Source organism: Protopterus annectens, chromosome 10.part0 (genome assembly GCF_019279795.1).
Source record: "Protopterus annectens isolate FY-2018-M chromosome 10.part0, PAN1.0, whole genome shotgun sequence".
Taxonomy (NCBI): Eukaryota; Metazoa; Chordata; order Ceratodontiformes; family Protopteridae; genus Protopterus; species Protopterus annectens.
The window spans coordinates 1763037204-1763063063 of NC_056744.1; the positions used below are offsets into that span (position 1 = coordinate 1763037204).

The following is a 25860-nucleotide window of genomic DNA, read 5'->3' on the forward strand; positions in this document are numbered from 1 at the left end:
ACCCACTTCCAGGGTTCGGAGCCTTTGAATCCGAGTTGCTTAGGAGCCGGGGGAGGGTCGGCGCCGATAGTACCTCGTACTTCGGCTCTGACCGCACCCTTGAGTTTGTCGGGTCCCTTTTCGGATCCGAGCTCTCAGAGCCAAGAGCTGAGCTTCGGATCCGGAGGTGTCAGTGTGTCTTCGGCTCCATCTCGGTCAGAGCATACTGGCACTTTGGATCCGATTGCTTTGGTGCCAGCTTCGATCCACACATCAGATCCGAGGGGACTGCTCTCGGATCCAAGGGAGTGCAGTTCTCCTTTGGCGTTCGATGTTGTGGAGAGGGTATTGTCGAGGGATTCGAGGCCCCAGGCTCCTTCTATGGTTCCACCCTGCACCCTCTCTCAGATGGGCCTACCTTCCATCACCGGGCCCCAGGGACAGCCTGCGCTTTCGTCCCAGATGGTTTCCTTGGAGGAACAAGATGTGGTTGGTGAGGCCTCTTTGGACAGCCCCCCCAAGGAGGTTCCTCACAAACGTAAGTGCAAGAGGAGGCACTTGGACTCACCTGAGTCCTTGACGGAGGACACAGATTTAGAGGAAGGGGAAGGTTCCCCAAGGTCACCCCCCGAAGATGTCTCCCCAAAAACCTTTCCCGGATGAGTCTGTGTTTCTGGAGGTGTTTGACGCTGGCCCATTTACCTCTTGGGTGTCCCCTCCCGCCAATCCCCTGGTAGATCTTGTCACTACCAGGGCATGGAAGGAACCAGACACTGTGGAGCCCATTCCTAAGAGACCAGATAGAATCCTCAGTCCCCCCACTGATAGGATGGTTTGGAGCAAGGGTGCTCCTGTAGATGCCATGTTGGTGACGGCCGCCACCAAGAAGTAACTAGCCCAGGAGAGTTCCTCGGTCCACCCTCCCGACAAGGAGTCTCAGACGATGGACCACCTGGGGAAGCGGATGTTCGCTTCAGCTACCTGCTCCATAAGGTCGCTGAATTATATGGCACACGTGATACGACTCCAGCGGGATCTCATCAAGGAATATGCTGGGTTGCCCCCAGAGTCCATGTCGGCCGAGGATAAGAAGGTATTCTAAGCTCAAATGGCCACTCTTAAGTCCATTTCGAACACTTCTATGCGGCTCCTTTCCCATGCTACAGAAGGAGCTGCTAGAGCTAGCAGAGTGGGCATTGTCTTACGGTGACATGCTTGGCTCTGCCTTTGCGATTTTGTGGAACCCTTCAAGGTGTCCTTCGCAAATGCCCCATTTGACGGTTCTTCACTATTTGGCAAGACTGTCCATGACACGCTGGTCCAGAGCGAGAAAGACGGGAAGACGTTGTCTGCCATCGGAGTCCGCTTCTCGGCTCCCCAGAGGTCCTTCTCCAAGAACCAAAGGGGACAAAAGAAGATGTGATTCCGGAAGTCTCAACAGTCCCATTTCGCTCCGGACCCCTCATCCTTCAGAGGCAGAGGAGGACAGGGTGGACGCCGGCCCACAGGCAGAGGAGGACCGAAGAATTTTGGGTCGAGAGAACCCTTTTCAGATCAGCCCGCGCAGCAGCCATGAAGGGTTGCCCAACTGTGCCACTCTGGAGGCAGTTGGGCGGCGCTTCACGAGGCACCTTGCAGTTTGGGAGTCCATCACAACAGATCGCTGGGTGCTTTGAATAATATCCAGAGGTTACAAAATTCCCTTTCTGTATCCCCCTCCCAGACCCCGGAGCTTCCCCAATGTCCCACTCAATCAAAGAGAGGCAGCAGCTGCAGAAATAAGCCAGCTGCTAGAAAAAAGAGTGATCCAGCAAATCCCCCGAGACAAATCCGGATTGGGCTTTTACTCCAAGTTCTTTCTGGTGCCAAAAACGACGGGGGACTTAAGGCCAATCCTCGACCTGTCCTTTCTAAACCTGTCAGTGGCCAAAGAGAAATTCCGGATGGTCACCATTCAATCCATTCTCCCACTCTTACAGGAGAACGACTGGATGTGCTCGATAGACCTCAAGGATGCGTACTACCACATTTTGATGGACAGACGATCCAGAAGGTTTCTCCGCTTCCGGCTAGGAGCCAGCCACTACCAGTTCAGGGCCCTTCCCTTTGGTCTCACCACAGCCCCCAGGGTGTTCACCAAAGTTTTGACAGTTGTGGCGGCCCACCTGAGACTCCAGGGGATACAGGTCTTCCCGTACCTGGACGACTGGCTCCTGACTGCCCCCACCAGGCATCTACTATGTTCAGCCAGAAATTACTTCCTTCACTTGGCCTCCCGGCTGGGAATCACAATCAACCTCAAGAAATCTTCCCTTCAACCAACCCAGATCTTGGACTTCATAGGAGCCAGGTTAGACACAAACCTATTGAAAGTCTTCTTAACTCCTGTTTGAACCTGCAGCTTCGGTGGATCTAAAATATTTATCTTGGAAGACGGCCTTTCTCATTGCTATCACTTCGGCTAGAAGGGTTTCGGAGCTTCAAGCCCTCTGTGCCAGACCTCCTTACTTGGTCTTCCATAAAGATAGAGTTTCCCTCAGGACCAATCCCTCCTTTCTACCCAAAGTTGCTTCTGAGCCCAATATCAATCAATCTATTAATTTACCAGTTTTCTTTCCAAATTATCAAAACAGGGGTGAATATAAACTACATTCACTGGATGTACACAGGCAATTGAGATTCTACTTGCACAGGACCGCTGAACATAGGAAATCTGAACAACTCTTTGTAGCCTTTGCTAAATCCTCTTTGGGCAAGCCAGTATCAAAAGTTACATTGTCCAGATGGATTTCCCAGTGTATACTTCTGGCATATAAGAGTTCTGGCCGGCCTGAACCTGAAGGAGTCCACGCTCATTCTACCCGATCGATTTCTACTTCTGCTGCCTTTTGCTCCAGAGTGTCCTTGGATGACATTTGTTCAGCAACCACTTGGGCTTCATCCCATACTTTCATTAACCATTACAAGTTGGATATAATTTCCAGAGGGAGAGCATCCTTCGGCTCTGCAGTGCTCCGGAATATCCATCCATGAGGACCTCCCAAGTTTGGGTAGCTGGGGACTCTGTCCCACAGGTTGATGAGCAAATGAAGTTAACTACTTCAGATAAAGAAGTAATGTACTCAAATTAACGTTCCATCTGAGTAGGTAAACTTCATTTGTCAGCATCCAACCCCCTCCTCCATCCCCTAACCTATAGTGCGTCGTAGAAGGATTCCTTGTCCTTTTCTCCGGATAACACCAGGTTAGGATGTGCAGGTGATCCTTGTTTTGTAATGTTCTGTGTTACTACAGCAAACTTGATCTGAGGTCAGAGAGGGATGCAGGGGGTTATGGGTAAGGGGGAGGAGCTTGGAGCTCAGATCTTAGCTGTTTAAAGCTGCCGGCATGGATCCGATATGGATCCAATACCCACAGGTTGCTGACAAATGAAGTTTACCTACTCAGATGGAACGTTATGGTGAGTACATAACGTCTTTTTTCTGGTCTTTCATCTTTTTTTTTGCTACATTCACAAGGGAAATCAGAAAGTGTGGAAGTACAGCATACTTAAAAAGACATTCGCTATTATTTTACATATGCAGATCTCTCTCTCTCTTAATTAGTAACTGTAGCACCTCCTTACATTCTAATGCAGTGCCCTATCCTACCTCATAAAATCTCACTAATTCTCAAAATGTCATATTCCCATTGCCTTTTCCACTCCCTAATCACCAAGTCTGCAGTCAGTGATTCCTATCAATTCAACAACCTACAGTTTCTTTCATTCTTAATGTTGTCAGATCACTGCTATCTATAGCTGTAATTTCAGCCATCCAAGAAAAGAACTCACATTTCTATCTCTTTAATTCCATATATCGAACAGGTGTATGTATTGTTTCTCTTTGTACTTCATTCTCTAACTATTTTTATCCAGTGCATATAAATTTATTTTACTGTTTTCAGAATATGTACTCCATTTATTTTCATACAGATATGTATACTGTTCCTGTAAAATGTACTGTGCACATGTGAAAATGTTTTTACTTTTATCTAATATATCTGATTTAACTGTGGAGTTCATCTCCCTGGGCCTCTGCTGAAACTGGGTTTTTGCCCAGCTGGACTTTCCTGGTCAGCAAAGACAAATAAATTAGATTCAAAAAGACAAAAGTAACATATTCCTAAACCATAAGAACAATACACTGACTGTAGATGAAAAAAAAACACATAATATTCCAACAAAGTTCCCTTTAGCTTAGCAGTACCTCTGCAAGGCACATTAGGTAAAATTGGCAAAGCTGTAGTACAGTAATCTATAGCAGGATTAGATGCCAGTAATAAATGCAGTACTGAGAAGTAGAAGTAATGCAGCAAGGAATATGACACTGTCACAGCAAGGCTGCTGTAGGAATGTGACACTGTCACAGCAAGGCTGCTGTAGGAATATGACACTGTCACAGCAAGGCTGCTGTAGGAATATGACACTGTCACAGCAAGGCTGCTGTAGGAATATGACACTGTCACAGCAAGGCAGCTGTAGGAATATGACACTGTCACAGCAAGGCTGGTTTAGGAATATGACGCTGTCACAGCAACGCTGCTGTAGGAATATGACGCTGTCACAGCAAGGCTGCTGTAGGAATATGACACTGTCACAGCAAGGCAGCTGTAGGAATATGACACTGTCACAGCAAGGCTGGTGTAGGAATATGACACTGTCACAACAACGCTGCTGTAGGAATATGACGCTGTCACAGCAAGGCTGCTGTAGGAATATGACACTGTCACAGCAAGGCTGCTGTAGGAATATGACACTGTCACAGCAAGGCTGCTGTATAGCAGGACAGTACTCAGTCCACCACCATTGAGAAATTCACAGCATCGAGCAACCATCAGTAAATCGAAATCTAGTGTGACTAGCTTTAAGGGGCTATAAATTGCTGCCACATGCACCCAGGCACACCAGGTACAGGCAGGCGTATCACTAATAAAGTGTAAAATAAAAGTACAGAGCAGAGAAGTAAGAGAGGAATTTAAGGAATGGGTAGATGAAATTATTCAAGAGTTATTAGGAAATATAGATTTTGTTTGAGAAGGGATAGCTAGTGAGTGGGGTAAAATGAAAATGGAGTTTAACATAGGGTAGAAATAAAACAGACATCTGATTAAGAAGTAATAGGAATTATTTAGAGGGGCTTACAAAGGTTAAAGTGCAGCAGGATAAGGGGGGGTTCTCAGAACAAGAAGAGGAGTAACTGCAGAGTCTTAAATGAAAAAAAATAAGGGAGTATTTTGATACTTTGCATGAGTTTAGAAAGATTGCTGTTAAGCAACTATTTTTGATAACAACTCCAGGGCACAAAAACTTTTAGCAGAAAAACTTAGGCAACGGAAAGTGTAAAGGGGTGTTGCCAATCTAAGGGAGGCTATAACTAGAAAAATAAGACAGACCCTACAGAGGTATTACAGATATTTCAGAAATTCTGTGAAAATGTATCTATAGCAAACAAATGATGGAGCCAGGAAAACACAATAATATAAACAGTTTTGGAAGACATAAATACACCAGTGTTAGAGGGAGATGAAGCTCAAGAATTACAGCTAAAATGGGGAGGGAAGAGATAAATATGGCTGTGTATAAGGGAGGTCTCGAGGAACAGATGGTATTTCTGTTGATGTTTAGATGTTTGGAGGGAAGAAAGTGACAAAGGTCTGCATTTTTTGTTGTTTAATAGTGTTTTAAAAGGATGGTAACCACCAGCATCGTGGAAGAAAGCTATGGTGGCTGTAATATCCAGTGAAGGCAAAGGCCCATCAGACCCAGCTTTCGTATAGACCCATTTCAAATTTAAACCATGACTATAAAGTGTTTATGTCTATACTAAGAGAATGGTAGCAATGTTACTAAAACTGATCGATATGGATCAATGTGGGTTTGTGGGGAAAGCCTGACATTTGACAGCATTAATAGAATGATGATCCAGAGGGAAGCAGAATGTAAGAAAATGCCCCTGTTGTTGTTAGGTCTTGATGCAGAGAAAACATTTGATAGAGTAAGCTGGGATTTTATGAGTAGGGCAATGAAAGCAGTTGCATTTCATGATACAAAGATAGGGTTAGTTAGGAAGGTATATGAAGGGCTGAAGACAAGGATTAAGGTGAATGGCTCCCCTCTGGTAGTCTTTGTTTGAACAGAAGAACCACTATTATTTTCTGCTTGATAAATACAGAAAAGGGCATTTCTGGCTTTGGAACATTCGTAATCAGTCTTTTCAAGATATAAAATTAATGAAAATAAAACAAAGGCTGGTATGTTATGTACCTGCACACGAATTGGTTCACCAACGTGTTCCTATTATATAATCGAAGACACAATCCTTCGAATGCGTCTTGATCGAACTTGAAAGCACAAAACAGCAAAATAACGAAATGGCATATAAGAGATTTCTTTCCCTGGGAAAGAAATTGCTTGGGCCGCCTCCATTACTTTGCCATTTTCCTCACTGTAGTGCGATCTCGGAGTTGGTATATTTAAGTAGGGGGGGGCGAACCCCCCACTTTATGTAATGTTTTGAAGTTTTTATTTATCTATTTATTTATTTTTGTGGAACCGCGATTTTATTTTTCCCTGGGGGAAAAAAATCGCTGTTCCAAGTGTTCGGGATTGTAAGCTTTTGCTTACATGGGGTTGATAAATCAGCGTTCACTTTCTTAAGCATTCACTGATTTAATATAGACCCTGACCAACACCAATATTTATGGGAACAGGATAAAATGAAGTATTTAGGTGTCTTGATTAAAAAGGATTCTGATATGGCAGCTGAGGATATGTAGGAAAAGACTAAATAGATAATACAAAAACTGAGAAACTTAAAGCTCTTCATTATAGACATGGACAGTAAGATGCAAACAATTTCCTTTAATTTTATACGTCAGGTATATGTTTATCAACCAGAAAAGTTATAGACAGTAATTAATAGAGTTGAAGGAATTTATTTGGCAGGGGAAGAGGGTGAGTTAAGTGGAAATGTTGATCCTTCCAACAGAACAAGATGTTTTAGGATTACCTGATTTGTATGGATACTTTAGAGCTACAAAGTTCATGCTTATATACAAAACACAAGCAGAAGGTTGTAAATCAAACTGGAAAGGAACGATGAGAAGAAATGAAGAGGTCCAAAAATAAGGAGAGAGGAAGATGTTGTAAGCAGATTCTTAAGGAGAATCAAAAGAACCATACAGAATATTATATCCATAAAGTTGCATAACATAGGTTCATAGGTTCATAGGTTCATACTAGGCTATCTGCCCGAGGGCATTTACAAGCCTAGCCCTTCGTTTTGTGGCTTACGCCACCCCTTTAGTATGGGGAACTATACCCATTATTTTGCTGTGCCTCTGTCGAGCAGTGACACTGAGGTAATCCTTGGGGTATATCTGCGATCTCCCATCCATTGGTCAAGATTTCTCTTGAACAAGGCCAGCGAGGTGCTCTGCCTCACATGTACCGGGATTTTGTTCCACAGCATAGGAGTCTTTGGGTGATGAATCTATCCCTCCAGCACGTCCTATTAATAGCCGTGTCAAGGTTTAAGTCTCCGCCCTTGTGGCTCTGATGGATCTAGATTTTTGAGGTGAAGCATATTCATCAAATCTGGGTTTGACATGGCCTTGTATGTTAGGCAAAGGTCACCTCTGAGCAAGCGGTGGCGACTGAATAGAGCTGGAGTTCTTTCAGTCGGGCAGCATAGGACAGATTTTGAGACCCTTTATCCTTTTGGTGAGGAACTTTTGTGGCCTCTCCAGCTGCTGCAAGTGTCGGGTCAGATACATTCGAATGGGGCATTGTACTCAATCATTGGTCTGATGAGTGATGAGTAAAGGAGACTATGACCTCCCTTGATCTAGATGAGAATCCCTTCATGATAAGGTGGGCAATGTAGAAGGTCTTCCTAACTACTTTAGCTACATGGGTGTCGAATGACAGACTACTATCAACCTGGGTCCCCAGGTCCCTGATAACTTCTTCTGTGCTCAGTGGATTGCCACCTATTTGGTAGCTAGGGGTAACCTTGTTTTTCCCAAGGGTATGACTATGCATTTTTGGCATTTAACTTTAGGCCGTGGCTCTGGCACCAGTTATCCGTTTCTGTGAGACCCTTCTGAAGGATATCTGTGTCAGATGTGTTTTCTACTATGGCCCAGTTTGCAGTCATCTGCAAACTTTGTCAGCCATAACCCTCCTGTGTTTGCTTGTACTTCGAAAAGTAGATGCCAAACAAGAGTGGGCCCAGGACTGAGCCCTGTGGGACACCACTTGTGACAGGCTTTGAGTCTGACATGGCGCCAGCAGCTCTGACCCTGTGGGTTCTGTCACTCAGCCAGTTTGCAACCCATCTTGTGATGTATGGGTTGACATTTAAGCTGATGAGTTTTTCAATGATACTCGAATGGGGTATTGTATCGAAGGCCTTAGCCAGATCGAGGTAGGCTGTATGGACTGCCTTTCCCTCATCAATGGCTTTGGTGACTGTTTCAAAAAGTCAACCAAGTTTAAAAGGCATGATCTGCCTTTGACAAAGCCAAACTGGGTTGGATCCAAAGTCTGCAAATTCCCTATGTCTTTATTTATGAGGTCCATTATGATCCTCTCCATGGCTTTGCAGATAAGGCTTGTCAAGCTAATGGGCGGTAATTTCCAGGGTCGGTGGAGGCACCGCCTTTGTGAAGTGGTACCACAGTTGCAGTGCGCCACTCCTGGGTGCGTATCCAGAGGTAAGACTTTGATTAAACAGCTGTCCTAGCTGTGGGTTTAATTCCTCATTGAGTTCATGGAGCACACAGCCGGGGACACCATCAGGTCCCATGGATGCTGTGTTTTTGCTTTGGAGAGAGCAGTTCTCACTTGGGCGCTGGAGATGTTTGGGGGCTGCAATCGTTTGGTATAGATATCTCTCCTTTTGGGGGGGGAGAAGTTTGCACTGAACCTGTCAGCCAGTATGTTGGCAATGTCTGTAGGATCAGTAATCTTCACATCATTTTGAACTAGCTCTGAGCATATCTGGGAGTTTCCTCCCAGGTTTCTAACATAGCTAAAGAAGGCCTTATGATTGTCTTTTGAGTCTTTAGCTATTTTTCTCTCGAAATTTGCTTTGGATGATTTTATGAGAGCTCTTAGTTTTTACTTATAGTGATCAAGGGTGTCTTACCTTTTAAGGATTTTGCTCTATCTTGTAGTAGCTTCCTCCTTTTGTTGTAGAGTTTGTTTATGGCTGGGGTCCACCAGACTGGACGCTTGACTTTGGTACAAAGAGTCTTTGTTTTGCTTGGGATTGCCTTATCCATGCAGTCCTGCAGGTGCTGGTAGAAGGCATTTGTAAGTGATTCAGCGGCTTGAGTACTGTTTTCCGGCTCGGGGCCTTAAAGGAGACCACACTAGTCTTTAGAAGTGTGAAGTCGGCTTTGAGAAGTTCTTTACTGTGGTCTTTTTATTTCAGGTGGGAGTGGGATGAGGACCTCCAGCGAGATTAGTTTGTGGTCTGATCTCACCAGTGAGAGGTACACCTCGGTGTTGAACATTGTGCTCCCATGTTCGTGATGATGAGATCAAGTATGTTATCTCCTCTTGTGGGGATGGTGACTAGTTGTTCCATGGCATTTGAGTTTATGAATTCCAGGAACTTTTGGGCTAGGGTGTTTGGGCTTGAGTAGTGTTCCCAGTCTATATTAGGGTAATTGAAGTCACCTAGTATGATGGTGTTTGGTGATACATTTATCCCTCTAGTGTTTTCAGGAAGGCCATGTGGGGTTCCTGAGTTTGTGAGGGTGGCCTGTAACATGCTACAATTTGCAGAGCAGTCTTGCCTATGGTTAATTGCACCTGGATGGTCTCCAATGCATCGTGCGTTGCCACCAGTCTTGAGGTGTGGCTGTCCTTGATGAATATGGATACCCCCCCTCCTTTCTTGGTATTGTCCAGATTTTGGGGCGGGCATGATATGAGGTAAAACCTGATAGCTGGGGTGCTCTCAGGAGCCTTGAACCAGGTTTCTGTCACAGCACAGACATCGATGTTCTCCATACTGAGAAGGGCCTCAGTCGTGCATTTTGAGATTTAGACTTTTGGCATTGAGCAGCATTACCCTTAGTTTTTTCCTTTTTGTGTTCTAGGGTGGTAGGTTTAGAATTTGAGCCTTGCCTAAAAAGGCACTATGGGGGTGGCAAGAGCCTTTGCCAATATCCGGAATCCCAGGGTGACAGGTGCAAGCCGTCCCTTGAAGCAGCGTGGCTTGTCCAGCATGTCATCCCAGGCAGACAGACACTGGATCCCCTTTGAATGACACCAGTGTTTAAGCCAATTGTTAAAGCTGATCATCTTATCTCTGTATTGTGGCATCATTCTTGGTGAAGGTAGGATACTGCTCAAGGTCAGGGTCATACCTGTCTGGGCTACATAATCAGAGAGCTCCTCAATGTCTCTTTTCATGTAGTCCAAGGAGGTGCGTCTCAGGTCGTTTACACCAGCGTGGACAATGACTGAATCATATTTGTACCTGCTGTTGAGAGACCTGAGTGCTTGCGTTATGTGGCGGATTCTAGCGCCCGACAGGCAGCTTACTGTGACCTTCTCCTTACTCAGTATGGTGAGCGGGACGTCAGTGTGTCTGACTATGGAGTCACCAATGACTAGTGTGTCTGGCATTGTGTTTGGCCTTAAGGGCTGTGACTGTTTGACACTCTGACTGTGAGGTCTATGCGTTGCAGGTGTTGTGTTCTGAGGTGGTGGTTGCTTGGGTGTCTGCTTTGGTGGCCTCTGCTGTTTTGGTAGATTTTTGATCAGAGCCTCCGAGTATGTCTTTGTGTGTTTATGTGTATGATTTGAGGTTGTAATGGTAATATGAGAGACTGGGTCTATAGTGTGTGTGGTAACCTTCTCCTCCTGACTGGTCTTGCCAGTCCTATGTTGAGAGAGCTCAGCCTCCAGTTTGGCCATATAGTTGCATCTCTCGCATGTATTTGTGTTTTGTGGGAGGAGGAGAGGGTTGTCTGTGTACATGAGGCAATTGTAACATTGCCTCAATATTCCCAGGTTCACCAGCTGAGCAGGAAAGGACACTAGCAACTGATCCCTCGACATGCTAGAAGGAATAGACAAAAAACTTTAAAAAGATTCCGGGGGACGTGGGTGACCGAGAAATGGGGGGTTGCCTTTTTGGGGTATTATCTATGACAAGAGTGCCGTATCAAGGTAATAAGTACTGTAGGAGCAAGTGCTACATTTAACAGATAGAAAATAGTCTACTTGGAGTCAAGTAGAGATGATCTTTTTAATTATAGGATACGCTGATTAGATCAGTAGTATAGTTCGAGGAAGGTAGTTTTAAGGGAAAATTTGAAGAGTGGACTTTAGGTAGCCCAAATAGTTTAAACCTGCTTAACCGGCGCTGCCCTAGTGTGCAACAGTAGCAACTCCGCGCTAAATCGGGCTAAATCGGGCTAAAGCGTGCTTTATAGCAGGGGGCTGGAAAGGACAGGAAATGACCCAAATGGCCAATAAACTACAAGTTACTGCCTTAAACCACTCCTCTGAGGACAAATTAAGGAGTTATGGAAATGACCCTAGTGGCCAATAAAACTACAGTTTCAAGTCAGTAACCACCTCTCCGGGGCAGGGAAGCTGCTCAATGTTAGTCACTGCCACTGATAAACACAGAGACCCTCCTTCAGCCCAAGCAAAATGGCCTCACAGAAACTTTCAAACAGTTCAGGAACAGCAAGCCTGTAACTGAACTTTTTAACTCTCAGAAAAGTGGGAAAAAGCAAGATTTTTTTTGTTTTGTTTTTACAGAGATAGCAGAGGTTCACAAGTAATATCAAGTTATAACAGTGCAGTAAATGACCCCACACAAGAGTGCTAGGTCAAGGACAGAAAATATGCAAGTTTTAAGAAAAAACGATTTAAAATTAAGTGCAAACAGGAAATTCAGCAAACAGCTTTTGGTTGTGCTCTAAATACAGCTACTAATACAGAAATCAAGTTTAACAAGCCAGAAAATGCTCAAGCTAGGCAGCTATGCAGAAAAACTTAGCAAATAAACAGAGAAAAAATACTTAAAATCTCAAAGTGGCTCCTTCTTCTCTCAGCGTTTTTTCCTCTTGGAGGGTGCTTCACCAACAGCCAACAAGCCTGAAAAGACGCTCAAACCACGAGGCAACTAGGTTTTAAGAGAGGAAGATGAAGGAGTTATGGAAATGACCCCTAGTGGCCAATAAAACTACAGTTTCAAGTCAGTAACCACCTCTCCGGGGCAGGGAAGCTGCTCAATGTTAGTCACTGCCACTGATAAACACAGAGACCCTCCTTCAGCCCAAGCAAAATGGCCTCACAGAAACTTTCAAACAGTTCAGGAACAGCAAGCCTGTAACTGAACTTTTTTAACTCTCAGAAAAGTGGGAAAAAAGCAAGATTTTTTTTTGTTTTGTTTTTTACAGAGATAGCAGAGGTTCACAAGTAATATCAAGTTATAACAGTGCAGTAAATGACCCCACACAAGAGTGCTAGGTCAAGGACAGAAAATATGCAAGTTTTAAGAAAAAACGATTTAAAATTAAGTGCAAACAGGAAATTCAGCAAACAGCTTTTGGTTGTGCTCTAAATACAGCTACTAATACAGAAATCAAGTTTAACAAGCCAGAAAATGCTCAAGCTAGGCAGCTATGCAGAAAAACTTAGCAAATAAACAGAGAAAAATACTTAAAATCTCAAAAGTGGCTCCTTCTTCTCTCAGCGTTTTTCCTCTTGGAGGGTGCTTCACCAACAGCCAACAAGCCTGAAAAGACGCTCAAACCACGAGGCAACTAGGTTTTAAGAGAGGAAGATGAAGGAGTTATGGAAATGACCCCTAGTGGCCAATAAAACTACAGTTTCAAGTCAGTAACCACCTCTCCAGGGGGCAGGGAAGCTGCTCAATGTTAGTCACTGCCACTGATAAACACAGAGACCCTCCTTCAGCCCAAGCAAAAATGGCCTCACAGAAACTTTCAAACAGTTCAGGAACAGCAAGCCTGTAACTGAACTTTTAACTCTCAGAAAAGTGGGAAAAAGCAAGATTTTTTTTGTTTTTGTTTTTTACAGAGATAGCAGAGGTTCACAAGTAATATCAAGTTATAACAGTGCAGTAAATGACCCCACACAAGAGTGCTAGGTCAAGGACAGAAAATATGCAAGTTTTAAGAAAAACGATTTAAAATTAAGTGCAAACAGGAAATTCAGCAAACAGCTTTTGGTTGTGCTCTAAATACAGCTACCAATACAGAAATCAAGTTTAACAAGCCAGAAAATGCTCAAGCTAGGCAGCTATGCAGAAAAACTTAGCAAATAAACAGAGAAAAAATACTTAAAATCTCAAAAGTGGCTCCTTCTTCTCTCAGCGTTTTTTCCTCTTGAGGGTGCTTCACCAACAGCCAACAAGCCTGAAAAGACGCTCAAACCACGAGGCAACTAGGTTTTAAGAGAGGAAGATGAAGGAGTTATGGAAATGACCCCTAGTGGCCAATAAAACTACAGTTTCAAGTCAGTAACCACCTCTCCGGGGCAGGGAAGCTGCTCAATGTTAGTCACTGCCACTGATAAACACAGAGACCCTCCTTCAGCCCAAGCAAAATGGCCTCACAGAAACTTTCAAACAGTTCAGGAACAGCAAGCCTGTAACTGAACTTTTAACTCTCAGAAAAGTGGGAAAAAGCAAGATTTTTTTTTGTTTTTGTTTTTACAGAGATAGCAGAGGTTCACAAGTAATATCAAGTTATAACAGTGCAGTAAATGACCCCACACAAGAGTGCTAGGTCAAGGACAGAAAATATGCAAGTTTTAAGAAAAACGATTTAAAATTAAGTGCAAACAGGAAATTCAGCAAACAGCTTTTGGTTGTGCTCTAAATACAGCTACCAATACAGAAATCAAGTTTAACAAGCCAGAAAATGCTCAAGCTAGGCAGCTATGCAGAAAAACTTAGCAAATAAACAGAGAAAAATACTTAAAATCTCAAAAGTGGCTCCTTCTTCTCTCAGCGTTTCTCCTCTTGGAGGGTGCTTCACCAACAGCCAACAAGCCTGAAAAGACGCTCAAACCACGAGGCAACTAGGTTTTAAGAGAGGAAGATGAAGGAGTTATGGAAATGACCCCTAGTGGCCAATAAAACTACAGTTTCAAGTCAGTAACCACCTCTCCGGGGCAGGGAAGCTGCTCAATGTTAGTCACTGCCACTGATAAACACAGAGACCCTCCTTCAGCCCAAGCAAAATGGCCTCACAGAAACTTTCAAACAGTTCAGGAACAGCAAGCCTGTAACTGAACTTTTTAACTCTCAGAAAAGTGGGAAAAAGCAAGATTTTTTTTTTGTTTTGTTTTTACAGAGATAGCAGAGGTTCACAAGTAATATCAAGTTATAACAGTGCAGTAAATGACCCCACACAAGAGTGCTAGGTCAAGGACAGAAAATATGCAAGTTTTAAGAAAAAAACGATTTAAAATTAAGTGCAAACAGGAAATTCAGCAAACAGCTTTTGGTTGTGCTCTAAATACAGCTACTAATACAGAAATCAAGTTTAACAAGCCAGAAAATGCTCAAGCTAGGCAGCTATGCAGAAAAACTTAGCAAATAAACAGAGAAAAAAGACTAATGCAACACGGGAATGGAGAAAGGATAATGTGCTAGTAGGGAAGCCTGAAAGGGATGAACTGGAATTTACTGGAAAAAATGGTAAAAGAACCAAGATATTGGGAGCAAATAACTAGAAAGGGAAAGGTAGTAGACTGGGATAAGGCCAAGCAGAAGTTTGCACTGCAGGTTGGAGTTTGCCTTCACTACCAGGGATTAATATCGGAGTATACCAAAGAGAAAGGGGAATTGTAAGTGAAAGACCTGCTCTGGTAGAGTTTTTAGTTGAGTCTATAACAGAAGCTGATTTTTAAAAAGGGATAATTAGAAGGGCATATAAAGTATTGCGTAAACGTAATAATCAATCAGAGGAGGTTAGAAAAAATTGGGAAGAGAGACTGGAACAACAATTTACAAAGGAACATTGGAATGATATGCATATGGCTTCCAGCTATGCTACAAAGTCCAGAAGGCTTATGATTTTTGCTTGGAAATGTTTGCTTAGGTATTTTTGTAACCCAAGCAGACTTCAAAGAATTTTTCCTCAGGTAGATGGCAAATGTTGGACGTGTTATGAGAATGAGAGAGGTAACTGGGAACATGGTTTTTGGGAGTGTAATGAGATGGCATTTTTGGAATGTAATTTTTATTTATTTAACATTTGTTTACTGGGAAAGTCCGACTTGGAACAAAGCCAATTTTCAGCAGAAGCCCGAGGAGAAACACTCTAGATGCATGTCTGTGTAAAGTGGGAAGAAACAGGAGTACCCAGAGAAAACCCACATGAACGCAGGGAGGATATGCAAACTCTGCACAGAAGGCACTCCAGCCAAGAATCGAATAGGAGAACCTCTTGCTGTGAGGCAACAATGCTACTGCTGCACCACTGCGCTGTCCTAATGCTTGTAATGAGTTGGCAGATTTTAAAATAGCACTGCAAAGTACTCTGTCAGAAATATTGGGGCAGCAAATGACTGTAATTTATGAGATTTTTTTGACCTAGGTAACAGGATCTAAATTGCCTAGACAAAGTAAGGCCATATTAAATTTAATGCTGTTGGCTGCCAAAACGTAATTACTAGAAAATGGAAATCAAAATCTAAACCAATGAAGTATTGGATATTGTTAAAAGGGTAAAATTACTGGAAGTGGGATCTTTAAAAAAGGGAAGGAGCAAATTACATAAAAATAAATGGAATTTGCATGGTAACAATACATGCAGAATAATGTTGAGGAGGAGGAGGAGGAACAGTGAAGTTTAAGGAAAGACAGGAACTGAGTAATTTATATACTGTTGGAGTGAATTAAAGTTGTTATAAAGAAAGAAAATGTGTATAATGTATAGTGCATGAAAAATGTTTTATGGTTTTCTTTTCTATTAATGTACGTGTGTCCTTGTATTATGTGATAATTTAATAAAGGTGTTTACAAAAGTTTAAACAGCCCACAAGAATATACAAACCAGTGAAAAGTTAGCACTGCTAAGTAACCAGTAGCAATCAAAGCCAGAAACAACAGTATTAGTAGTCCTTTCCATCACCAGCGGATAACCACCTAGACTTCTTTCAGCTGCAACATTACCATGCCAAGACAGAGCTTTAAATCAGCATTAGCATACTGTAATATATAAAATAAGTATAAATATGCTATTTCCCACATGTTTTTGGACTGCTTTTGAAGTCAGATATAGTAGCAATGTTCAAGGTAGGACACCACCACAACAGCAGTGGCATCTGCAAACACAACTAGTTTAAATAGAAAATGTAGGTATCTAGATAAACAGGTAGACATACAGAAAGGCACTAGATCAAAAGTCACTGTGCAAACACATTCCTGTGCATGTGAAAACCATATCATGGAGTACATGCACCTATCTACATACTTTATTTATTTATTTATCATTTGTTAACCAGGTTAGTCCAACTGAGCCAGGGGCCCATTTTCAGTGGAGACCCAAGGAGAAAAGCTCCAACAAAAATGAAAACAATTACATACATTCAGGACTGTACAAGAATAACAGATTACACAGATTCAAGATTGTACAAATTAAAAAACTACAAATAATCAAGACTGTACAAATAAAAGATTAACAACTGCTAAAAAGTTTATACAGATTAACAGTTGCTAAAAGGTTTGTACATGATAATATAGATGATGAAAATATCTGCAGAGAGTAGAGATAAGAAGTAAATATTCACAATGGCATTACATGTATAAAAACAATCTGAATAGGCAACATAACCTAGAAGTGATGCTATTTAAATAAACTAGAGGTATAATGAAAAACTGCATGCTTCTTACTGGGCTAAAAGAATTTATCCAATAAGAGTTAAATGGTAAAGAGAGGTGGATGGAAGGGGGGATTAGATAGGGTCTTGGCATGGACAGGAGCTTGAGTTGGCAAGGTGGATTTTCAGTTCTTTTTTGAAACTGTTTGTATATTTGATATTTTTAATATAAGTTTGTTCCAGGCTTGAGACACTGCTTTTGTAAAGTAGTTTGCCTGTGATTTTATTAGGTTTGTATATGTCAAGAAGTAGTTGATCTGAGCTGCGAAGAATACGAGTTGGTATACAGAGGGTTGCTAGCGAGAAGAGGGAAGGACAAGATAAGGGTTTGTTAAGTAAGGAGTGAGTGGTTTGTAGCTGAGATAGAAGTAGGAGTTGGGGGAAATTCAAGCCACTGGAGGTGTTTTAGAGCAAGACACTGGTGAGATTTGTATTGGCGGCTGCTGGCAAATCTAGCTATTTTGTTATATGTTTGTTCAAGTGTGGTTATTAAAGTGTATTGTAGATGTGTAAGTATTGGAGAGACATAGAGTAGGCAGGGAAGGAGGAATGCTTGTGCCAGAGCAGGTTTGGAATCTGAGGACAGAATTTTTTATTTCTACAGAGCAGACCTAATTTTTGGTGTGTCTTTTTAATATATTGTTGAGTTGTTGTGTCTTTCGGCTTTTCCCGGTTAGGGGTCGCCACAGCGGAACTCCGGTCCGCTAATGATTGGTAGTTGATTTTTACGTGCCAAGTTACCAACCCTGACGCACAACCTTCAATGAAGGTACGCCCATTCGTGCATGTCTCCACGCAGAAGACGCTCTAGCTGAGAATCGAACTGGACAGTATCTTACTGGCGACAACTTTACCGCAGCACCACCACCACAGGTAATATATTGTTGAGTATGGAAGTCAAACTTTAATTGGTCATCAATTATGGTGCCAAAGAGCTTAGTGTGTGACTCAGTTTTAATAGTTGTGTTATCAAGAGATGAGATGGTGAAGGAGGTTTTATAATGGGAGAGAGATTTAGGAAGGAAGAAAAGGTGCTTGTTTTTTAGGTTTAGGATGAGTTGATTATCAGTCAGCCATTATTCGATGGTGAGAAAGGAGTTTTGAGTAATGGAATGAAGGTGAGTGATGTTATCAGAGAGGGAGATAAGAGTCAAATCATCAACATATTGTATAAGGGAAGAGTTGCTGCAGGATGAGTGGAGGTTATTGGTAAAGCTATTCAAAAGAAGAGGACCTAGAATAGAACCTTGGGAGACTCCTGTCTGGACAGGTAAAAAAGGGAGCAGGTGGTTTGCCATCTGACTGAATGAGTGCAGCCTGTTCATAGGTTCATAGGTTCATACTAGGCTATCTGCCCTAGGGCATTTATAAGCCTAGCCAGAGTGTGTTTGGCTTTCGCCACCCATTTTAAATTAATTTTGCTATGCCCTTTTTCGAGGTTAGTATGCTGTGCCTCTGTCTAACAGTGACAAAGAAGTGATACCCGGGGTAAACCTACGATCTCCCATCCACTCATCAAGATTCCTCTTGAAGAGAGTCAATGAGGGACTCTGCCTAACCTGGACTGGGATTTTATTCCAGAGTGAAGGGAGCCTCTGGGTTATGAATCTGTCCCTCCAGCATGTCCTATTTATTTCAGTGCTGAGGTTCAAGTCTCTTGAGCGCGTAGCTCCATGGGATTTGGATTTTCTGAGGTGCAGCATGTCCATTAATTCCGGGTTGGACATGGCTTTGTACGTCAGGCATAGATCGCCTCTGAGCAGGCGGTATGCCACTGAGTAGAGCTGGAGTTTCTTTAACTGGGCAGCATATGGCATCTGTTTGAGCCCTTTGATCCTCTTGGTGAGGTACTTTTGGGGTCTTTCCAGTTGCTGCAGGTGTCTGGTAAGGTACATCCCAAAAGGGGTATTGTACTCAATTATGGGCCTAATGAGGGATGAGTAAAGAGGCACGATGACCTCCCCTGATCTAGATGTGAATCCCTTCATGATTAGGTGGGGTATATAAAATGTTTTTCTAACCACTTTGGCCACGTGGTTGTCAAATGAGAGATTGCTATCAACTTGGGTCCCCAGGTCCCTAATTACTTCTTCTGTACTTAATGGATTACCACCTATGTGGTAATTTGTGGGCACTTTGTTTTGCCAAAGGGGATGACTATACACTTTTTGGCATTTAGCTTGAGGCCATGGCTCTGGCACCAGTTGTCTGTTTCTATGAGGCCCTTTTGGAGGATGCTTGTGTCGGCTGGAGAGTCGATTATGGCGCCCAGATTGCAGTCATCTGCGAACTTGGTCAGCCACAGTCCTTCCGTGTTGGCCTGTACCTCCGAGACATATATACCGAACAAGAGAGGTCCCAGGACTGAGCCTGTTAGTAAGACAGCTGGAGAAACTGAGAATAGTAGAGGTTAAGAGGTTAAGATCAGATAGTTTAGTTAGTAGCTTGGAATGAGAAACAATAGCAAAAGCTTTTGAAAGGTCTGGGAATAAACCGGATACCAGTTGTTTTTTGCCTCTAGCCTCAGCAATAGTACAAGTGAAAGATAGAATGGCAGTGGAAGTACTATGATTAGGCCTAAAACCATGTTGGGTGGGGTCAGGAGGTTTTTCTGACGTAGGTGTTTGAGAAGCAGATTATGTATTGATTTTTCAAGGGTTTTGGAGAGTGGTGAGAGAATGGCAATGGGTCTAAAATTAAAAGGATCAGTGAAGTTACCTCCTTTGTGGACTGGTATGGTGTAGGATTTACAGATGTCAGGGACAGTAGATTCTTGGACAGATCTGTTGACAAGTATTGTGAATTTAGCTGTGAGTTTAAGAAAGAAGGGAGGTAGGTTATCAGAAGAGGGGGAGTGTGGTTTTAGTTTAAGCTTAAGAGATTTTATATAAGCAGTGGGGACTGGCTTAAAGGGGAAGTGGTGGTACTGTCAGTAACGGAAGAGGTGGGGTAGGATTTTTGTTATGGTCAGTGTGGGTTAGTTTATGGATAGATTTAATGAAGTAAGAATTAAGTAGAGTGGCAGTTTCTTGAGGTGTCTTGTTAGGGTATGGGTCGGGGGTAGTAGGTCTGCCTGGGTGAAGGATTTTATTAATGGAGTTCCAGAATTTTTGGGGGTTTGAGTGATGGGTGGATTGTGCCAAATAATATAATTTTTTTCTTATATTTATTGATTTGCTTTTTATTGAGGTTTCTAAGTTCTTTGTATGTTTGCAGTTGCATAGGAGATTTTAGTTTTTAGCCATTGTTTCCAAATGCTATCTCTAGTTTTCATAAGGGAGAGGGTGTTTTTGAGAGCCAGAGGGTGTGATTAGATTCTATCCTAATTTTATATGGTGATGCTAGGGAGTTAAGTATTTCAAGGAAGGTATGGTTAAATTCAAGAACTACATCACGGAGGGGAAGGTGTCGGAGTTTGTACCAGTTAACTAATGAGAGTCTTATTATTAAAGGTTTCAGCACTGAAGCAGGAGAGGTTGCAGCAGGCTGTGTATAGGTGGGACCTAGGAATTTGGAGGGAATGTCTTTGCACATAGATAGGAAGGTGGTCACTCAGGGAGTCGGGAAGGGTGCCAGGATTATGGCAAATGTTTGGATCAGAAATTAAAATCCAGTCCAAGACGGAGCTATTGTTGTTTTTGTTTAAATGGCTAGGTGTTGTAATTATTTGACTGAATCCATGGAGGTTAATTCTAAGAGAGAGAGTTGGTTGATATGTTTTTCCAATCAGTGTTGGCATCTCCTACGATAATAGTCTCGTAGGGTATATGGAGAGAGATCCAGGACAAGATAGGTTCTAGGATTGGTATGCTATTTCCAGGTGATATGTAAATGACTGTTATGACAATTGTTTTTCTGGGGTTTAAGTGACAATTGAGAAAAAGAAGTTCAGCAGGGTGGAAATCTGGGGTAGGTATAGGTAAGGGAGATAAGTTGAATTGCTCGGAGTATAAGATTGCCACCCCTCCTCCTTTTTTGGAGAATCTGTCTTGATGATAAATGTTATAGGATCATAGGAAGTTACTAGGCTATTGGCCCTGAGACTCTTATATGCCTAGTCAAGAGTTTAGCCCATGTTTAGACAAGTCAGCACCCAAAGCCCCTGTCCAGCAGGGACACAGGTGGAATCCCAGGGGTGTATTTTCTGTTTCCCATCCAGTTAACCAGGTTGCCCTTGAAAAGGGATAATGAGGTAATCTACTTGATGTGGAGAGGGAGTATATTCCACAGATGGGGGAGTCTCTGGGATACAAATCTGTCCTGCCAACAACTCCTATTGATGTCACAGATCAAGTTGTGGTCACACGTGCGGGTTACTGGAGTGGAGCTTGAGTTGCTGATATGCAGCGGTCCTATCGACTGTATGCCAAACAGAGGTCACCTCTGAGGAGTCTGTATGAAACTGAGTAGAGGGACAGAACTTTTAGTCTATTTGTGTAGGGTAGATGTTTGAGGCACTAAATTCTTCTGGTGAGGAACCTCTGTGATCTCTCCAGCTGCTGCATGTGCTTTGTGAGGTACATGCTGAAGGGGACATTGTACTCAATAATTGGCCTTATAAGGGAAGAATACAGGGATGTTATGACTTCCTTGTCCCTGGATGAGATACCCTTACTTATGAGGTGGGCCATGTAGAAAGTTTTCCATACAATGGAAGCAACATGGTGATCAAAAGTCAGATTGCTATCAACCTGGATGCCCAAGTCCCTCACGACTGATTATGTGCTTAAGACATTGTTATTAATGTTATAATTTGTGGGGACATCACTCTCCCCAAAGAGGATGATGATGATTTTTTTTGGCATTCAGCTTTAGGCCATGTTTCTGGCACCAGTCATTTGTTTGGGTAAGACCCTCTTGGAGGACGTCCACATCACTAGGGGAATTGTTGACCGTGCCCAGCTTGCAGTCATCTGCAAACTTGGTCAGTCATAGCCCACTGGTTTTGGCCTGCATCTCAGAGAAGGTATAAACCGAATAACAGCAGTCCAAGACCAATTCCACGGGTACTCCGCTTGTTACTGGTCTACTGCTTGAGTTGGCTTCCCCTATTTTGATTAAGTGGTTTCTATCAGTGAGCCAGTTTGCTACCCATCTGATAACATATGGATTGATGCCTAGTTGAGAGAGTTTATCTATTATGCCCGAGAAGGGAATAGTGCCGAAGGCTTTGGCCAGTTCAGGGTAGGCAATGTGCACCATCTTCCCCTCATCCATAACTTTGGTGACTGTCTCAAAGAAGTCAACCAGATGTAACAGACATGACCTCCCCTTGACAAAGCCAAACTGTGTGGGTTCAAGAGTTTGGAGGTTGCCAATGTCCCTGTTAATGAGGTCCATGATAATCCATTCCATGGCCTTGCAGATCAGACTAGTTAGGCTTATGGGTCTATAATTTTCCAGATCGGTGGACGCTCCACCTTTGTATAAAGGGATGACAGTGGCTGTCCTCCACTCGGCTGGGACAAAGCCGGTACTCAGGCTTTGGTTGAATAGGGGGCCTAATGGTGCTGCAAATTTATGCCTGAGTTCATGTAAGATGCAGCCTGGGATGTTATTGGGTCCCATGCAGGCTGTAGTTTCTGCCTTTGAGAGGGCAGTGATGACCTGTTCCCTAGAAATAAAGGGAGAGGGGCAGGTACTGGGATGTCATGGTTTACTGATGGGGGGGACAGAGGGGTGAAGTTTTTGCTGAATCTTTCAGCCAGTAGGTTGGCTATAGCTACAGCATTTGTGTATGTGATGTCCTTGACCACCAGTTCTGAACAGATCTGCGTACTTCCTTTGAGATTGCAGACGTATGTGAAGAAGGCCTTATGATTTTCTCTAGTAGATGTGGCCAATTTGGACTCAAAATTATTTGCTTGTTCAGGCTAAGGAGAGATTGCTTTCAGTTGGGCACCTGCTCCTTCTTGGTCCTGGACAGCAATTTTTTCCATTTGTTATACAGTTTATTTATTGCAGATGTCCACCAGACAGGTTTACTCTTCCTTGGGGAGGATGATTTTATCCTGTGAGGTATTCCTGATTCCATGCATCTATATAAGTGCTCGTATAGTACTTTGGTGTAGATTTGGACATTGGTGCCAGTTCCAACAGAGGGGAAGGGGGCTATTAAGCTATTTATACCATCCCTCAGGAGGTTGTAATCAGCTTTGGAGAAGTTTTTTTTGTTTGACCCTAGCTAGAGGGGAGTCAGGAGAGATGCTGGCTTCGAAAGTGACCGGTTTATGGTCGGATCTTACCAGGGAGGATGATACTATAGGGGTGCTGCAGTGGTTACTCATGTTGGTTAATAGCAAGTACAAGACATTATCACCTCTTGTGGGGGTGTCAACTAGCTGTTTCAAGGCATTTGCATTGATAAAATCAAGGAATCGGTAAAGCATTGAATCTTGATAGATTCCAAGAGGTCCTGATAGGTGGAGTGGGCATCTTGAGTCAGATTTGGGGGGGGCTGTAGGCTAGCTATGATTTGAATAACGGTCTTGTCAATGGTTTACTGCACCTGGAGTGTCTCTTGTGCGTCATACTGTTTTAACTGGGAGGTAAGATTTTGGTGTTAGAGAGGTGAAGTTTTAGCCATGTTTCTGATCAGGTTAAAATATGTGGAGAATAGTGGGCTATCCAAGAATGTAGGTTGGTAGTTTTATTGATTAGACTTTGTATATTTACTGACTAGATAATAAGGTGTTTGGTAGTAGAGGAGGAGTGGGGGAGGTTGTTGTAAAATGGGTGGAGGGATGGGTACAATTGGTTGGGCCAGGATTGAGATGGATGTCTCCATCTAGTATAAGAGTTTTGGTTGGTAGAGTGGGTTTAGGTAGAAAAAAAGAAAATAGAAAATGATTTGTACTTGAGTTTAGAAGAGGTAGGAGAGTGAGTAGCTAATTTGAATTTATGAAGTTGTATGTAAGAAATATTATACAGAGAGGGAGAGATTAAGAAGAGTAGGAGAGGATTGTTGTGATTTATTGTTTGTGTAATTGTAGGAGATGGTTGTAGGTAACTGAGTTGTTTGTAACAGGAGCTTAAGAATGCAAGGTAGAAGAGTGAAAAGTGAAACTCAGGGTAAGGCATAAGGAAATCCCATTCCCATCAGGTACCTAGTTACACATCACCACCCAGCTCCTCCCCCCTTAAGTGGTTATATGTGAAAGTGAGCTATATGAGGACAGTAATGGTGTATGTTAACTTTAGGAATGTCACAGACGATGGGAACAGGACAGCAAAAGGTCATAAAAAGACATAGTAGTCTTTGTCTGCTTAGCCTCATACATTCAGTGTTTAATATTTATTTCTTTTGCACTGAAAACAAACTAGCTGAACAAAAAAAGTTAAGAACTCCAGTTGCACATTTATATTATACTCCTGCAAAGTTTTGCATTAAAATAAGTATGAATACTTTTAACACAAAAATGTGTATTGCCGCTCCACCCTTTGACAACTCATTGTTCCACACCCACAAGGCTGTTCCCCACAAAGAATGCTAGAAATCTAGATAAAGAACAGAAGTATTTCCATTTTTTTTAAGTCTGATGAACACTATCAGAGTTGTAAAAGGGCAAACATTTGGCTCTACTGTAGAACTTGGTGTGAACTCTACCGCTGCGAAAATAAAAAATAGATAAAATGCATTCATGTTTTTAATTCATTATAATCGGTGTATTTGTTTAATTATGTTTGTACTATAGAAATACTATTAAATATAGGTACCCTTCCCGTGTTACTACTGTCAAAGGATGGAGCAACAATGCCCACTTTTGTGTTTTCCTGGTCTGCAAAGTCAGTAAATAATAACATTAAAAAATAATTGCATACCCATGTGACCATTTTATTAGATGTGCTGTTAAACATTTATGCATGTTTCCATGACTGCTCCCAAGTATCTGCTTTAGTTATCACTATCTGTTAATTCAGTCATGGTTTCAAATACCCACTTTTGGCGGCCATGGTGGTACAGCGGTTAGCGTTGTCACCTCACAGCAAGAGGTTCTCCGGTTCGATCCTTGGCTGGGGTGACTTCTGTGCGGAGTCTGTATGTCCTCCCTGTAGTCACGTGGGTTTCCTCCAGGTGCTCTGGTTTCCTCCCACATCCCAAAGACATGCTGTAGGTGGATTGGACACTCTAAATTGGCCCTAGACGTGAGTGTGTGTGTGCCTTCCATGGAAGGTTGGGCGGTGGGCTGGCAACTCGACACTGTAAAACTCCACTGCCAATCATGAGTGGACAGGTGATCTGCTGTGGCGACCCGTAACTGGGAAAAAGCTGAAAGAAGAAGTAAAAAAAAAAGTTTCAAATACCCACTTTATCCTGTTTACTTCTAGCACTCAGCACACTTATTAGGCTTAAGGGAGGGAAAAAGTGTTCAATCAGAATGATGGCAGTCTATGTCAGGGCACACACACACACAAACACATCTAAGGGGTAGTTTGGAGGATCACTGTCTAATTCCTCATCAGCATATCTTTGGGATGTGAAAAGAAAAATGTATCCCCTGGCAAAATCCATGCAGTCACAGAAAGGACAAGCATTTCAGGTAGGATCTGAACCACAGAACCAGGAGCTGTGGGGCAATAAACCTAATTGCTGCATCATAGTGCCGAAGCTCACAATATAGCAAAAGTGGTCAATGAGACACCTGATTCATTCACTATACCCTGTCCTGTAGGAAGCATGCCTGTGTCCCCCTACAGGGTGTGTCATTATACCAGCGATTAACCTTTTTCTCCTATTCTGCGCACATCAAGACGAAAGTGAACAAATACATGACATTGTTAAAATACAAATGAACGGGTCCTGAAAATATTACTGGCAAACTGATCTGAAACAGTTAACTAACTAAAAGCTTACCTTCAATTTCATCAGGTGCTAGCTCTCGCTCCTAAAAGAGAAATAAGAAAAAGACAGAAACATGTTTCATCAAAGTATTCCTCTTCAGACTTTCATC

At 42.7% G+C, this 25860-nt stretch overlaps 1 protein-coding gene across 1 annotated transcript in view; it reads right to left on the bottom strand.

Moving 5' to 3' along the window:
- Nucleotides 1–25860, bottom strand: part of CABP5 (calcium binding protein 5) — a 133045-nt gene that overhangs the window by 86100 nt on the left and 21085 nt on the right. Inside the window, exon 2 of the mRNA XM_044086576.1 lies at nt 25764–25794. Coding sequence (XP_043942511.1) covers nt 25764–25794 — 31 coding nt within the window. The remainder of the gene's footprint in view (nt 1–25763; nt 25795–25860) is intronic.